At 40.2% G+C, this 17533-nt stretch overlaps 1 protein-coding gene across 1 annotated transcript in view; it reads right to left on the bottom strand.

Annotated features, from left to right (window-relative positions):
• ZDHHC17 (zinc finger DHHC-type palmitoyltransferase 17) overlaps positions 1-17533 on the bottom strand; it is a 75190-nt gene that overhangs the window by 16946 nt on the left and 40711 nt on the right. The window contains exons 8-10 of the mRNA XM_061454739.1: positions 14450-14575; positions 13056-13198; positions 10609-10711 (exon numbers count right to left, since the gene is read on the bottom strand). Of these exons, the coding sequence (XP_061310723.1) occupies positions 10609-10711; positions 13056-13198; positions 14450-14575 (372 nt within the window). The remainder of the gene's footprint in view (positions 1-10608; positions 10712-13055; positions 13199-14449; positions 14576-17533) is intronic.

A 17533-nucleotide genomic window follows, 5' to 3' on the forward strand; every position in this document is an offset into this window, starting at 1 on the left:
TGAATAATGATAGTTCAGTTTTCATAATTATTTTCCCTTTTAAATAAACTCCATGAAACTTATCTTTTCAAAAGTATTTCCTGTTTTCACAATAAACATTTCAGAGCTCTATTTATAAGACAGACATTTGACTGCCTATATCTTTAGTTGCTTGACATTCCTGTTAGATCACAGAAAGGACTCCTTCTAGCCATAGAAGGAATTGTGTTGCAACAACCACTGTTGCATGGCAATCATGTCTCAACACCACTTATCTCCAGCAAAGGTGCTGTCTGAAAACTGGTCATATTGTAAGGCAATACCCACATTTCACACCAACAGAAGTTATTTTTAACATATTAATACATCTAATGCTTACAAACCCACAGGATTTAGTATTCTGGAAGTGTTTATAAAATCAGTTACCATATAAAGACAGAAAATAACCATTAGTTTTAAAATACATTTCCTGTGTTGAATGACTTGCCATATAACATGCTTAGTCTCACAACACATGACATTTCTTCAAGGAATTACAACATTTCTTAGCAATGATGTTGAAAAAAACAAATACTTCAAACATGCCTCTTCCATAAAAGGTGGAAAATTATATCCTCTGATAAGCCTACAAAAGCCCTAACCGACCTAACTAAAGCTACCTGTCAGCTGTCAGTCACAACTGCAAGGAGATGCCATATTTGACAAAGCAGTGGTGGCAGAAGTGTCTACAGCATTATCCAGGCAAAAAGGACACTGATTACTCTGGCATAAATCACTCACAGCACACACAAATTAGATTCTATTATGAGCAATTTAAATGAGTATTTCTCTCTCCTTTGGTAATCATTAGAACTTCTACTGTTATTCAATATGTTGTGTGCTTGCATTACAAAATGCTGCATGTAAGACTTAAAAACAAGCATCATATGGCAAACATATTCAACTATCAACAATATGCTATTCTATTCTTGAAAAATTGTTCATTGAAGGCATTAAGCAGTAACAAAAAATTACATAAATCATTTATAAACAAATCACATGGTACAGGTACAAGAAAATATTAACTGAAAAAACAGCACTTCTATAGAATAACAGTATCTCAAACCCTTCTATATTACCCATGTGATCTGAAAACTCCGAAACATGAATAAATGCAAGTGAAGTCTCTTTTTGACTTCTGACGCTAAGAAGGTCTCATTGTTCATGTGGAATGTATCCTATTCTGAATAATTTTTGTTTTCCTTCTCTTGGGGGGAGGAATTGGTTGAGAATTTCTAATTAAAAAAATATTGGCAAGTTAAAATTTTAATCATGCAGCTTATATAGTAGAATGTTAGTGTTAAAGTCACCAAAGGCTAATTACTCTTTCCTCTAACAACCTATTTCCAGTATGTTTGTAATTTCCACCAGCTACACTATAGCCTAAACACAGTTCTCTTTGATACATCACAGATAAAAAGCTTTGACTTTAATATTTCTAGAATCTAATTTCTTCCTATTTTTCTTCTAACATTATCTGCTGCCAAGAATAAACTGGTTCAGCATATTTGCATAGCTAGAGAGAGATTACATTTTCCTTAGAATATTAGAAGTATCACTGGGGGTTTTGCCACAAGAATGAAACCTTCCCCCCCCCCCAAAGTTACCTTAATCAGACATCTGTTACAAACAATACAAAGGTACAACTGAAAATATTTGGATGACCCCTTCCTAATTACTCCACCTCATGTCTAGACTGTTAAAGAAGATGGGGGGAGGGGGGGGAGAGACAACTTACCTTCTATCCAGTAAAAGGATTTTTATAACCCTAAGTCTTTGGAATTGGTTGTTGTTTTTTTTTACTGACTAAAATTTGGACAATTTATGTTATAAAGAATCCGTGCATTTTCCAAACTTACCCTTCCACCATTTGACTCCATAAAATACAGAGTCTAAGTTTTGTCTTTCCTCTTATCATGGCAGGTTTTGATGAGTGCAAAGCTGACAGTTTAAATGGCGGCAGGTAAGGTACTTCTGTGGGAGATGGGAGATGTCAGGAGACTACATGAGAAAGTAGAGTTAAGTATAGATGAGCAGTAACTAGAGGACGCCTTCAACACCGGATCGGGGGGGGGGGGGGGGGGAGATCAGCGTCCAGGAGCCCCAACTCAGAGCGACAAGAACCACCGAGGGAGCCTCAAGTCCTCGACAGGAGCTGCCCAGGAGCCGGCAGCTCAGCTGACGAGAGCGAGCAGCTGACTCACACGGGGCAGAGCCTGAAGCAGCGGCACCAGCCTTGACTGGGTAAAAACCTGCCCCAGGGAGCGCAGCGAGGCAGTTCGCGCAGCAGTTCGAGCGGGATGGCGAGCACTCGTCGTATGATCAGGGCCCCGTCTGGGGGCTCTGCTCTGGCTGCCCCGGCGGTGGCAGCGTAGGCACCCAGACAGAGCCGACGAGAGGGGAGGCTGCAGTGCAGAGCTCGGGGTGTAGAGAGTGCCTGCACTGGTCGGGTGAGGGGAGGGTGCGCAATGGGCAGGGCTGCACTCGGTGCTCCCTGGTGCGGGTCCTCCTGCAGCTGAGCTGCGGGATGCTGTTAATAGACTGCGAGATGTCGACGAAGCTGAGAGGAAGCAGGAATGCTTGCTCCTGGCCCAAACTGTGCAGGGGCCTCAAGCTTCCCCTCTAGCTCATGAAGGAAAGAAGGAGGCCGTTAACCTGGGAAGCTCGGAATTAGTGACAAAAAAAAAAAACCAACAAAAAAAAGAAGGAAAAGGACAACCAAAAGCAAGGGGCTTCCCCCTAAATCCCCTGTCCCCACGCAGAACCGCTTTGCTGTCCTGCAGGGGACTAATGAGGAAGCGCACTCGAGCCAGAAGCAGCCGGCTAATGCACTGCTAAAGAAGATCTCTACTGGTGCCGCTAGGAAAAAGCGGCAGGCCGTAGTAGTAGGGGACTCTACTTTGAAAGGGACAGAAGCACTCGTCTGCCGGCCAGACCCCGTCTCAAGGGAGGTGTGTTGCCTACCGGGGGCACGGATCAGGGATGTGGCAGAGAGGCTGCCTGCTCCAGGAAGTCCCACAGACTATTACCTACTCCTGGTGATACATGTGGGTGCTAGGGACACGGATAGTAGTAGCCTGGGGAACATAAAGAAGGACTACAGAGCCCTGGGAGAGGTGGTTAGGGGCTCTGGAGCTCAGGTGGTCTTTTCATCAATTCTCCAGGGTACAGGGGAGGACCTAAAAAAAGGTGGGAGGATTAGCCAGGTTAATAAATGGTTAAAAGGGTGGTGTCATAGTCAGGGGTTTGGGTGCCTTGAACACAGGACCCAAGTTTGTAGGCCAGGTCTAGTGGGGGCTGGTGGAGCTGCTCTGATAAAGAAGGGAAAGAGCAGTTTTGGTAGGAGGCTTGCCAGACTGGTCAAGGAGGCTTTAAACTAGATGTGTTGGAGGAGGAGGGCATCATTCCATTCCAACACACCCAGTCAGTTGCCAGAACCTGTAATAAATGCTTAGAGCAATGTAGAGATATCCCAGCTGCTCCAGCCAATGAGCCTGCTTCAGTTGGAGCTCGGCTCAGATGCCTCTATACAAATGCCCGTAGCATGGGGAACAAACAAGAGGAATTAGAGATGTGTGCACATCTACAGGAGTATGATATAATAGGCATCACAGAAACATGGTGGGCAGACCGCCTGATCAAGGAGAACCTGTGGATGAAGCATTCCATAGACAGATAGGAAAAGCCTCACTCTCACAGGCCCTTGTTCTCATGGGTGACTTCAACCACCCTGACATCTGTTGGAAGGACGGTGCAGCTGGGCACAAGCAATCCAGGAGGTTCCTCCATTGTGTGGAAGACAACTTCCTTCTGCAAGTAATAGAGGAGCCGACAAGGAGAGGGGCCATGCTTCACCTTGTGCTCACCAACAGGGAAGGGCTCGTTAGAAATGTGATGCTCCAGGGCAGCCTTGGATGCAGCGATCAAGAGATGGTTGAATTCGAGATCCTCAGGGCAGTGAGAAGAGGGTGCAGCAAGCTCACTGCCCTGGACTTCAAAAGAGCAGACTCTGGCCTCTTCAGGGATACAGCCCTAGAGGGCAGAGGGGCCCAAGACTGTTGGTTGATATTCAAGTATCACCTGCTTCAAGCTCAGGAGTGTTGCATCCCAACCAGAAGGAAGTGCAGCAGGAGGGCCAGTAGACCTCCTTGGATGGATAAGGAGCTCCTGAGGAAAATTCAAATGAAAAAAGAGGCTTATAAAATGTGGAAGCCAGGACAGGTGGCATGGGAAGAGTACAGGGATGTTGTCCGAGAAGCTAGGGAGCAGGTTAGGAAAGCTAAGGCTCAGTTAGAATTAAACTTGGCTAGGGGTGTGAAAGATAACAGGAAGGGATTCTACAGGTACATAGCAAATAAAAAACAGACTAGGGAGAATGTAGGCCCCCTCAGGAAGCTCTCGGGAGAACTGGCTACACAGGATTTGGAGAAGGCTGGGGTTCTGAATGACTTCTTTGCCTCAGTCTTCACTGGCAAAGGCTGCGACTGCACCACCCAAGTCTTGGAAGGTGGATGCAGGGACTGTGAGAATGAAGACCCTGGGTCCACTGTAGGGGAGGATCTGGTTAGAGACCATCTTAAAAATCCAAGTCCATGGGTCCTGATAAAATCTATCCGCGGGTCCTGAAGGAGCTGGCAAATGAAGTTGCGAAGCCGCTGGCCATCATATTTGAGAAATCATGGCAGTCAGGTGAAGTTCCCGATGACTGGAAAAAGGGAAATATAACCCCCGTTTTCAAGAAGGGGAAAATGGATGACCTGGGGAACTACAGACCAGTCAGTCTCACCTCTGTGCCTGGCAAAATCTTGGAGCAGATTCTCCTGGAAGGCATGCTAAGGCACATGAAAATCAACAAGGTGCTTGGTGACAGCCAGCATGGCTTCACTAAGGGGAAATCCTGCCTGACCAATTCGGTGGCCTTCTATGATGGGGCTACAGAACTGATGGACAGGGGTAGAGCAGTTGATGTCATCTACCTGGACCTGGGCAAAGCGTTCGACACTGTCCCACATGACATCCTTGTCTCTAAATTGGAGAGACATCAATTTGATGGATGGACCACTCGGTGGATAAAGAACTGGCTGGATGGCTGCCCGCAAAGAGTTGTGGTCAATGGCTCAATGTCCAGCTGGAGACCAGTAACGAGTGGTATCCCTCAGGGATCGGTGTTGGGACCGGTCTTGTTCAACATCTTCGTCGCTGACATGGACAGTGGGATTGAGTGCGCCCTCCGCAAGTTTGCCGATGACACCAAGCTGTGTGGTTCGGTTGATACGCTGGAGGGAAGGAATGCCATCCAGAGGGACCTTGACACACTTGTGAGGTGGGCTGATGCCAACCTCATGAGGTTTAACCATGCCAAGTGTGAGGTCCTACACCTGGGTCAGAGCAATCCCAGGCACAGCTACAGGTTGGGCAGAGAAAAGATTCAGAGCAGCCCTGCGGAGAAGGACTTGGGGTTGGTTGATGAGAAAATGAACATGAGCCAGCAGTGTGTGCTTGCTGCCCAGAAAGCCAACCTGGGCTGCATCAAAAGGAGCGTGACCAGCAGGTCAAAGGAGGTGATCCTGCCCCTTTACTCTGCTCTTGTGAGACCTCACCTGGAGTATTGTGTACAGTTCTGGTGTCACACAGTATCACAGTATGTTAGAGATTGGAAGGGACCTCGAAAGATCATCTAGTCCAATCCCCTTGCCGGAGCAGGAACACCTAGATAATGTTACACAGGAATGCGTCCAGGCGGGTTTTGAATGTCTCCAGGGAAGGAGACTCCACAACCTCCCTGGGCAGCCTGTTCCAGTGTTCCGTCACCCTCACTGAGAAGAAGTTTCTTCTCAAGTTTAAGTGGAACCTCTTGTGTTCCAGTTTGTACCCATTACCCCTTGTCCTATCATTGTTTGCCACTGAGTGGAGCCTGGCTCCGTCCTCGTGACACTCCCCCTTTATATATTTATAGACACTTATAAGGTCACCCCTCAGTCTCCTCCAAACTATAGAGACCCAGCTCCCTCAGTCTTTCCTCATAAGGGAGATGTTCCACTCCTCAACATAAAAAGGACATGGAACTGTTGGAACAAGTCCAGAGAAGGGCCACGAGGATGATCAGGGGACTGGAGCACCTCCCGTATGAAGACAGGCTGAGGAAGTTGGGGCTGTTCAGCCTGGAGAAGAGAAGGCTGCATAGAGACCTCATAGCAGCCTTCCAGTACCTGAAGGGGGCCTATAGGGATGCTGGGGAGTGACTCTTCATTAGAGACTGTAGTGACAGGACAAGGGGTAACGGGTTTAAACTTAAACAGGGCAAGTTTAGGTTGGATATAAGAAGGAAATTCTTTCCCTGTTAGGGTGGTGAGGCACTGGAATGGGTTGCCCAGGGAGGTTGTGAATGCTCCATCCCTGGCAGTGTTCAAGGCCAGGTTGGATGAGGCCTTGGGTGATATGATTTAGCATTAGGTGCCCATGGCAAGAGGGTTGGAACTAGATGATCTTAAGGTCCTTTCCAACCCTAACGATTCTATGATTCTATGACATTTACTTCTAAAGACATTTTAGCATCTTCTAGCACAGACATCTCTCAAAACTCTCCATGTACATGAAACCCTTGTAGGTTTGCATTAGCTAGAGAGTAGGGAATTAGTTTTCCAGAGAGTGCCTTGGTTTTGCCCTAACATTCTCATTTGCAGCTGCAAAATGTACGATATAGCAGGAATTCACGTTCTGCCCTGTCACCAACTGCTGTCTTTTATGAGGCTTCTGCATTTATCATTGTGAGAAACAAAGCAGAAACACCCATGAAACACTTCCTATTTTTAGTCCTAATCAGTACCCTTTAATGCTTAGAACAAGTTCAACAAGCTGAAAATTATTACAGGAAACCTCTTGGAACCAAAAAGACCATAACATTAAACAGAAAACTAAAACCTAACAAGCACCCTACAGCCTTTGAGTGAGGTAAAAACCCTATGAGCACATTTTCCATCCTGAACTGAAGCCTATTTAGAAAGGCCCAAGCACAAGCAGCTTTCTGCTATCAGAGCTACACATCATACAAATGCCTGAAAGCAAGCCAAAATGTGCATTATAGGCCAAGACACTCGCTTCCACTATCTACTCACCCAGTAATAAATCCTTTTCTCCTACAGAGAAAAACCTGCAGCCAGTGAAAGCTGTCAAGAGATCAATACTGGCTTTTTGCTGTTTTCCTGAAGGTAATTTGGGTAATATGCATGTTGGGTGTTTTTTTTAACTGCTTAGCCCTACCAATTGGCTTGTTACCATTTTTAACACACTGTGCTGTTGTAACACCTTTGTTAAAGCATAAAAATCATCATGAATTCTCTTACGTCCCATGTTTAAAATGATCTCTAATTGAAAAAGTGTGCAGTTTCTTTCACCTAAACCCCACCAATACACGAAGTGTATCTGAAAAAAAGATAATACAGTATAAGTAAATGTTAAATTATTTAAGAAATTATGAATTGACTTATACCATCTCATAATCTCAGCATTGCAAGTACTGTGCTATACCAGAAAAGCTATACCACGTACTTCATTTGCACCCTGACATCTTACAAAAACAGAGCCATATAAGATCCTTCTTACATAACAGGCAATATTTGTTCAGCTGGAACCAAAAAGACTGCATGAACAACTGAGATAGGAACTCGGCACACATGCCCTGAACTTTTTACAGGACACAAGAGAATGTTCTACCTATAAATGGGAATGAAAAAGAATGAAATATGAAATTCTACTCTCACGTTATTAAAAGTGTGCTTTTAAATCTTTTTTTTTTTTTAACTAAATTAAAATACAGTGATTTAACATGTAGGATTTTTGAGGATTTCTACTGCAAACAGTAGAAGATTAAAATACACTGACAGAGCAAGACACAACTATCCCTTGTTACTAGCAAGATACAGTTAAAGGGAAGCAGTAAAATAGCAGTAAAACTGGCAGGGAAGCATAGGAACACACTCACATATCAATACATACACCAACCATAACTTCCCCACTCCCTGCAAGAATAAAATTTCCATTTTAACAAATATACTGGACTCAGAAGCCACTGAGAGAAAAACCCAGTAGAATAAAAACATTTACAAAACCTCAGTATACTAGATTCATCTAAACTGCTTGAATTTACTTTCAAGACTGGTCTTCTAGAAGACACGTCACTGCCTTAGAATTTATAGACTTATTTTTTCACGTGACCACCCTAAAATTCAAAAACCCACACTGCTAATCTTTGGTTTTGCTTGTTCTTTATGACAGATTGTTTTGCTTGCCCTCTTCTGTCTCATTAGGACTAAACCCAAAAGACCAGATGATCTTTTAGACACCTTCAACATACCTACAAGAAAATTTTTCCCAAATACCCAAATATTAAGGTAACACTTGCAGCAATTAAGACCTTTATATTATTTATAATATAAAGTTCTAGCAAGGCAATTCATGACAGCTGTTTGAAACTTTTATCCTAAGGAAAAGATGGTCAGAATTTGTAGAACCTACAAGTACAGGTTTTATCACTTGAACATTACAGAACCTAAAGGAGTACTCTAGTCTGCTGTAAGTAATCATATAAAGCTGTACAAATACAAGAACCCTTTCTCCAACCACAATGCTGTGCCTCATGCTATAATAACAGAGCAGGCATGCAATTTCTTTTTTCCAATAAAGCTACAGGGCATTTTTCCAGAAGAAGAACGAATTTGGAATCTTATTAGAAAGACTTCCAATTAAAAATCACCAATTAAAGGAAGATTGCCTCAAGCACTTAGTCTCTAAAACTGCTTGTCAGAGAAATGTGTCAGCTCTAATGAAAGCAATTAGTAACTGAAGATTTTAGACCACTACTTCTGTGTACAAAAAGACTGTTGCAAAGGTTTTGAGGCACCTACCTTAAACTACAGAAACAGTACAGTATTTTATTGACACTCAGAAGTCACAGTTTAGTAGTGCAATTAATTGTCTGTGGTTACTACTTATAGTAGCAGACAATGAATGTTATTCTACGACAAAACACCCCCAACTTCAAGTTACCTTTAATCAGAACGGCTAACAAATAAAAATCTAAGTAAATTGTACAAATCTGTAGAAAACATGAGCTTCAGGATAAAAATCTCACAATTTGTCAGCCTTAAGGGACAGTTTTCTACACCAAGCTTGAGGTCATAATCAAGTTGTGCTGGCTGTGCAGCCATTTTAACATGGTTGAGGACTTTGATTTAAAGTTGCACACATTCTTAGATTTGGTTCAAGCTAATGTTATATTAGCACAAGAAAGCATTTCACAGTAGCTCAGTATCTGCAACCTGAAACAGGTAGTAGCATTAGGAAACATGAGTTTCTAAAGAAAACACACGTGGTATGGAGAGCTGAGATTCAGAAGTGAGGTGGTGTAGTTTTTGTAACTGCCTTAGAAACCTGTATTTTTACTATTTGTTAAAGTCAGATTTTCTTAACAAAAAGAACAGAAAAGCAACTTCAGTCTAGAGGCATGACATATTTAGATAGTTTTAATCCATTCCATAAAACCTGCTTTTAAAAGAACAGTTTCCTTAAACATGAAATAGCTGTCATCTCCAGGCACACTGGATTGCTATTGTTCACCCCAACACCTTTGCAAACACTATTAGCACAGAAGCCAAAAGCAACATGGAAGCAGGGTCTCCTCTCTGTTCTCAGCCCCAAAATGTGAGGCTTATTTAGCTAAGGCTGGAGAATATATTAACAGGATGAGAAAAGAGTTGCACTGCTACTATCCTATTTCATGGTAATTCCTTTGAGGATGAAAACTAGTTTCTAGAAAAGTCAAGCCAACATCCATCATAAATACTAAGCTCACTTCAACTATTTACAAGAACTGCATTAAACATTTAATAAAACATTAAATTTCTAGTGTAATTACAATACCCAAGAAAGTTGTTTAAGAAATTGAGCCTAATTCCTTAAGGTGGATAACTGACAATCTTCAGTAAACTCTGAACTGATTCCTACCCCTGTGAGCATGAAAAGTTCACATACAGACACAGCCAAGATGAACTACCTATAACCTAGTGTTATGCGGTTAATACATACGTCTTCAAAGACTGGAAATACAGTTAACAAATGTATCTAAAGTTTGTATGAAATGGAATTGGCAAAATCTTGAGGAAGAACTATAAAGCTAATTTCACTGGAATTGATACATATCATGAAATTACCTACTGCTTTTCAGAAAAGTGGTGTCTAAAAATGCAGGCAATTACACCCTGTCACCTCTCAGCTAGAGCATACTTTATGGAGTTGCTTACATCTCCCTCACTTAAGAAACTGGTAAAGCACAGGAAATTTTGCAGACTACTGTAAGCCAATTTTGAGGAAAGTCATTTACCAAAGGAATGCAACTTACTTAGCAAACTAAATTGCGCACATTTTTAAAGCAATAAAATAATTACCATCAGGACAGAAAGCAATGTTTAATGGAGACAGCAATTTAAAGTTTTTGATTAGTTTAGTTACCATTATATGTAGGCTATATCATCTAGGCATTACCTCATACTCCTAACATGAAAAAATACTATTATACTGCATACAAAAAAGGATATCATTCCAAAACCAGAAGAACCATGTCACGTACATCCAGAATTTTGTTGCCAAGTATATTCCAAGAGGCAGTGCACTGTGCATGGAGTGATCAAAGAATGACCTGTAAAATAGGAACAATTTCACATCAGTTTCAACTTATAAAGCCTGAACTACTGCTTCTGAAAAACACTTCCTGTTAAAATGTGTACTATATAGGATATTGCAAAATATACCATAAAAAACATTTTCCTCAATGTTAAAGTTCATGAGAAATTCCTGTTTTCAACTTGTCCAGCTGACTGAAAGTTATTTAATTAAAATTCACATACTTACTTTTGAAGTGAATGTCAAGAACTGGAAAGAAGAAAAGTAGAACAAGCAAATACCCATGATAAACTACACTGTGAAAGCAGTTAGAAACCTGTGAGATTCCTCGCCTAAATGGCCAGTGGTTGCAAATTGCACTTATTTACAAGATTTCAGTGCTAAAGATAGTTTGGAAGCCCATACAATGAAAACTACATATTAAATTACTTCAGTAAGAAAAAAAGCTTAAGAGACCTTGCTGTTACCAACACATAATTGAAATATTTCAGATTCTTGAACGTTTTCTTTCTGTGTACACTTGCCAATAGAAAGTCGGAAAAAAAACCAGATGAATTCATTTCCCATATCACTAGATTTTCCCAGTTTAAAAACAGAATGTTGCTACTTTAATTTGGAAAAAAAAAAAAAAAGAAAAAAGAAAAAATGAAGCCATCAGAAATATTTTCACCTTCTTATATCTTACATCTTCAAGACTATTCTAAGTAATACTGAATATAGTTGAGATAAGCTAGGTGAGCAACCAGATTACTCCATATTCAAGAAAAAATTGCTAGACACGTCAAAAGTCACACTCTAACCTTCTCAGCTCCTTGAAATAAAACTTCTTCCGTCATCTGCCTAAATATCTTTACACTGAAGCATTTTACTGTTTTTGGTGGTGCCCTCAGGGCTGCCACAGACAAAGGTGTGCACAGAATAGTTTCCATTTCACTCCTGCAGTAACTGCCATCTCTAATGGAAGTTCCTTAGGTCATTTGAGAAAATCCTATAAAGATAAGCTAAGATGGTGAGTATTAAATAAATATACATTTGGACCCACAGTAGTTACTTAGCAGAAATCTTTCTTTCAGTGATCTCTGCGCAGGTGTTTGTGTGTGTGTGTGAAAGGAACAGGGAGGAAAAAATAGCTAAGCAGGTTAGCTAAAATTCCACAGGGAAAGGAAATACTACTAGAATAATAGTTTCATTCAAACTTAGGCTTAGTGAAAAACTCCTCAAAAAGTATTTATACTAAACATTAAGCAAATGATAAGACAAAGTAAGTATGTTAATCATGAATGTGTGTCAAGTAGGCAAAAAACACAAAACTTGACAAAAACATGGATCCTGAGAAACTTGGAAGGAATTTTGTCCTTGCTTCGTGCAGGAGGTGTAGTTGAGGATTTGCATTGCCAAATTGTTTGTGGGAGAAGGTCAGCAAATTGCACAGCCTCAGAGATGTCAAAAACATAAAACACATCATTTCCAAGGTCCTGCAGAGAGAAAAGCTTGATGACACCCCCCCCCCCACCCCGGTGTATCAAGTTCACTAAAATTCTATGAACTTGGTCTAAGGAAGAGATACATTTTCTTTTCCTCTTTAAACAGAAAGGAAGGAGAAATAAGCAGTTCTAATAAACATGACATTCAATGACAGAAACGCAAAAAGCTCATAAATATGAAGATATAACAGGTTCTTCTATACATATAACACATGACAACAAAAAGCAGAGGCTAGATAGTCTACAGATCTTGGAAATCCACTGGAGCATGCCTGCATGAGTATGTGTGTGTACATGTACACATAGATGCATTTAAAGTAATCTCAAATACAACTAAAATTCTTTATGATCAGGTAACATGTTGAAAATGTTATTAGAAAGCAGCCTTTTTCTTTAGTTACCCCTTTCCATTCTCTAATTTCTCTCTACAAGGAACTTTTGATGCCTTTGGGTATTTAAATGCTAACAAAGGCCGTAATAGCACGCTTGCTCTTATCTTTTTTTATTCCTTTCTAGTAACTTTCCCTGACTGCTTTCTGCAGAATTCATGCTGATAACTCTTTGTGGACATTCAGCACCCTCCTCTGGATAATGACTGAATTTCTGTTCTGCTTTTAGCTTCTATTAGCTCAGTGGCATTCCCCCAAGGTAATTTCATGGCTATTTGCAAGACAACAGAGCATTACAAAGCGCTAAAGTCACACAAGATCTTTCCCAGAAATAGCAATGAAGAAAAAAAAAAAGAACAAAAGATTAATGTTGAATGTTGAAATAACACACACACAAAAAGAAATTTAAGATTATTTAAACAATAGAGATGCCAGCAAAACATTTCTTGTGTGCACACACTAAACAGCATCCTGATAAAACACTTACTTTGAAAGAAACTGCACCATAGCCCAAACTCCACCATACATCAGCCCTTTAATGAGCCAAGAATCAATGTCTAGGTCTGCTATAAACCCAACCAGCCAAATAACTAGGAAAGGAGTTCCCAGCATCACCTTCTGACGGAATTCCTATATAGAAACAAATATCAGTAAGCAACTCTATTTTCAGGAAGAGATTATAAGATAATATTCTATAATACACAGGACAGCCACAAAAAACTTACAAGAAATTTTCAGGAAGCCTGACATGGAGGAACCTTCATAAATTTCTGATTTCCTATATTTACATACCTCCAATGAGTGTGCAAGAAAAAATTTTATAATGATTCAATGATTTGTTTGTTTTAGAAGAATTGTCTTCTAAACACATTGATGTTAATTCAGAATAAAGACAATGGTAGCTCTTCTTTAAAAATCTGTCAAAGTGTATAAACTACTACAAGGCACGTGGTAATCTCAGTGAACTTTCAAGACTGTTATTATGTAACTAACAGATAAAAGTTATACTGAAGCATCTATGAAGAAAGATAGGAGCTTTTTGTCTTATATTATGTGGGTATAATTCCTGATGAAGGCACTGAACTCTTCCAGATACTCATAGCACAGTCACAAAGCCCATGTACACACAACAGCACACAAACCACTTAAAATGAATAATCACTGCATTATTATATTACCACAGGGTTAAAGCACAGGATGTAGCCAGTGCTTTAATAATTAGGATGCAATGTATCTTTAAATTATGAAGTTGTAACAAGTCAGTGATAGCAATACTTAATATCCAGCACAACACTGCCTGGTAAGTAAATATTAACTCTACATAAGTTATCAAACTGTAGGCAGGTAGATAGTTCTTCATGCCAGAGCAATTGTTATCCTTTATCCCATCATTTCTTTCCTCCTCCTATCTGTAGTATAAAATAATAACCTCAGAAGAAAAAAGGCCTCCACATTAGCAATTACATTATACTATTGACTGCTTCTTTCATCCACACAAAAGGATACACAATTAGAGAGAAGACCAGAGTTCAGGGTATCAAAAACGCTTTTCTCCTTAGATGCTTAAGAGTCAGCTTTGTGAAAGTGTTGGCTGTTCCCTACAGTACCTGACCACTTGGTACTTCCCTAACATTTAGCTAGCACAAAAAACTAAAGGTAAACTGTGTGGAGGATTAGGGTTTTCTTCCCTCCTGTACTGAATAAAGCTTTTGCTTTTTTTTTTTCTTTTGCAATTACTCTTGCTATAACAAAAAAACGTTTTCTGAAACTGAAATGTGGAGACAGCACACTACTGAACTGCTTACCTTAAACAAATACACACTCCCCCTAACCAACAGTAGCAGTAATACTGATTTACATAAGCATTAGACCACTTCTTACCTTATCAGCTTTTAGTTTTCTCAGAAAGGATGGACTGTCATATCCCTTTGCCTGTCTTGCTTCCTGTAGGTGATTTATCATCCAAACGTTTTTCCTCTGTTTTGCAAGATCAAGTGGTGATTCTCCCTGCCAGAGGTACAAAAGCGGGAAACATCTAATTTAAAAATAAAATGCATTCAGAGCACTTCTGAAACAGAAGATTGGCAAGCAAAAATAATACATTTTAAATCAGTTTGAGATGCATTCTGGCATACTTTTTGCTCTGCAGCTTACTTGATACGAAACATCATTCATTCCTTTTGGTCTTTTTCACTCTCTCATAACTGTACATGCGTGGACAAGTAGAGTATAAAACATGTGATCCTGACAATATATATGTCCTGATATAGCATTAATTGTTGCCTTAGGTATAACACATCTATATTTCACTGGTTTACACACAGTCTACTAGTCTGTACATGAAAGACTGTGCATCCTGCATCCCCCTCAGCTATTGACAGGCAGCAGAAATCAAGCAAAGAATAAGAACTCGTGACCCACTGGATCATGGAAACTCTCACAGTCTAAAGCCCAACTTCTCAGTTAATTCTCTGCCTTTCTGGCAGAGTGAAGTTACTAGTATCATGGAATGTTTCTATAAGGAATTTTTCCCACAAGCTTAATGTCTTTATATTCATCTCTGTTACTGAAGTCCTAGGAAGAAAATGAGAAAGAATAAGCTGATTGCTCATTTCCAACTCATTCCAAAACTCTAAGCTTTTATGCTTAGCTTGCCCTCCATGTACTTTGGGTGCTAAACTTTCTCCTTCCCTACTTTCAGAGAGGACCAACAGACAGAGCAAAAGAGACACAAAGAGAGAGATACAGGGGCCAAAGATGCCTACCAAATTGATTTGTTGCTTTCAAAACATTTAGGAAGAGAGCTAAATGAATGTTATTGACTGGGTTTAAAATTATAGAGGAGGCAAGAGACAACCAATTTCAGGTACCTCCAGCTTCAGTTTTGCATTTGACTCCTCCTCTCTTCTACTGGAGTTAACTCCCCTCCTAAACAAACCATTCATGGAGGCTTGAAAAATGGCTGAATCCTCCATCGCTCGGCCCCCTCCTAAAAAAAAAGTGAGACAGGTACCAGAAACTGAAATTACCCAGAAAGGGCAATAATTACTATAGACAGAAGAGATCTCAAAGATTAAAAAGTACAGTTAGCTACCTATATCCCATAGAAAGACAATGGGAATTGAGTACTTAACTGTCATTTTTGCCTTTGAAATCTTGCTCCAAATCTCTAAAAGGAGAGTAAACAGCATGGACTACAGTTTATGAGCTGAAGCTTCTTGCTAAAATACGATCTTGCACTCCTGTGCAAGATGTTTAACTAGAAAAAATAATTAAAAATTACCTTTTGACTTAACTTGGCTTCAAATTTATTTAGCCAGATGTTTAAGAAACAGATTAACTCCATCCTCAGCAGAAATGCCTGAAATCAAGCTATGGTCCTGCTTCATCACAAATTTAATAGAAGTTTGAATTGCTCTGGAAAACCTCAGAGATGCTTCTGGTTTAATATCACCGTATATATCTAGACTGCAAAGATTACCTGTGAACAAGCAATCCCCTCTGGGAGTTGATCTCCCAAGTAAATCCTGAAGTTGTCTTGTGGTCCCGCTGAGCATCCCTTCCACTAGAGGGCCATGAGACACCTAGGAACTGCCTAAATAAAAAGATTGAGGGAGCTTTCAAGTCTTTTGACTGTGCTTCTCATCACCTCGCCATTTTAATAATTTCCTTGTTTTCACAGGGGTGGTGGATGGGTGACTCACTTAGAAAGGAGAAAAAAAAAAAAAGAAAAACAATAAAAACTGGGGAACTTAATCTAGTTACAAACTTGATTTGCCACGAAGCAATAAGGCTTCAGTAGCATTTATTTGAAGAGTTTAGCCAGAAAGAATAATCTGAAGCTATTACCATAGGGAACTTTACATATAGACTTCAATGGACAAGCCTACAGATACGCTGATTAATCAAGAAATTACATCTGAAGTCCATTCAATTTATAAAAAAGAAAAACAAACTCTTCCTTCAACTGTAAAAGCTCTTTTAGGTCTCTATCACTCTAGTAAAAAAAGGAGCATCTGCTTATATTTAAGTAAAATTTGCAGCTTCCCAATGACCCTCAGTGATAAACTGACTCCCTGTGAAATCCTGTGTCTTCATCTGCACAATCCATCATCTACTGGGGTGGCAAGATAATTTCCTTAACAAAAAAATCAACTAATTAAAAAACCACTCTATTTTGACAACTGAAAAGCTGGTTCCAACTCTAATCCAGTTCCCAAAAAGGAAAAAGTTTTCTTATACCAAGACAAAAGTATTATTTCCATGTACAGCACAATATAAAGATTTTAAATAATACAAAGGACAAAACCCACTGCTTGTATCAAGTTTTATTCTAGAATAAGAGTGCTATTGTCATACACTTGCCAAACTGTCATGCAAAGCAAGAGAGTACCTTACTGAGATGACTGGTTCCAATTTGTTCCAAACCTAGGTGGCCAGCACTATATGACTTTCTAACACAGACTAACTTGAGTTGGGAACAACACAGTCAAAGCTCGCACCTAATATTTGAGCCAAAAAATTATGATCATTACCACAACTCTTAGTCAATTCTATGGGCTAGCTGAGAAAATGCCCTCACTAGATAGTGCTGCAGAAATCTGGAAGTGACTGCATCAGAAAGGAGCCTTTCACTATTCCTTTCGTTTCTGGGGAAACATGAGCCAGATACCTAACAACTGTTTTTTGGCTTAAAGAAAGCTTTTTTGCTGGACAGTCCAAGGTGAAACACAAAACTGAGTTTTTCAAGAACGGAAACACAAAACTGAATTCTTTTCTACATACCTAGAAAAATCAACCAAATTCAGAAGTTTCCTACATGTTTACAATCACTCAAATCAGCATCTGCTACAAAATCACTGGCAGGATGGCAAAACTAACACTGCTAGAATGATTTCTATCCTCTGAAGATCCTAAAAAATCTGGGAAGGCATGCAAGAAACCTAGACTCCACTGCAGAAGGCA

Source organism: Pezoporus flaviventris, unplaced genomic scaffold, assembly GCF_033815535.1.
Source record: "Pezoporus flaviventris isolate CSIRO_AGI_PZ_B2104156 unplaced genomic scaffold, CSIRO_AGI_Pfla_v1 ptg000016l, whole genome shotgun sequence".
NCBI classification, from domain to species: Eukaryota; Metazoa; Chordata; class Aves; order Psittaciformes; family Psittacidae; genus Pezoporus; species Pezoporus flaviventris.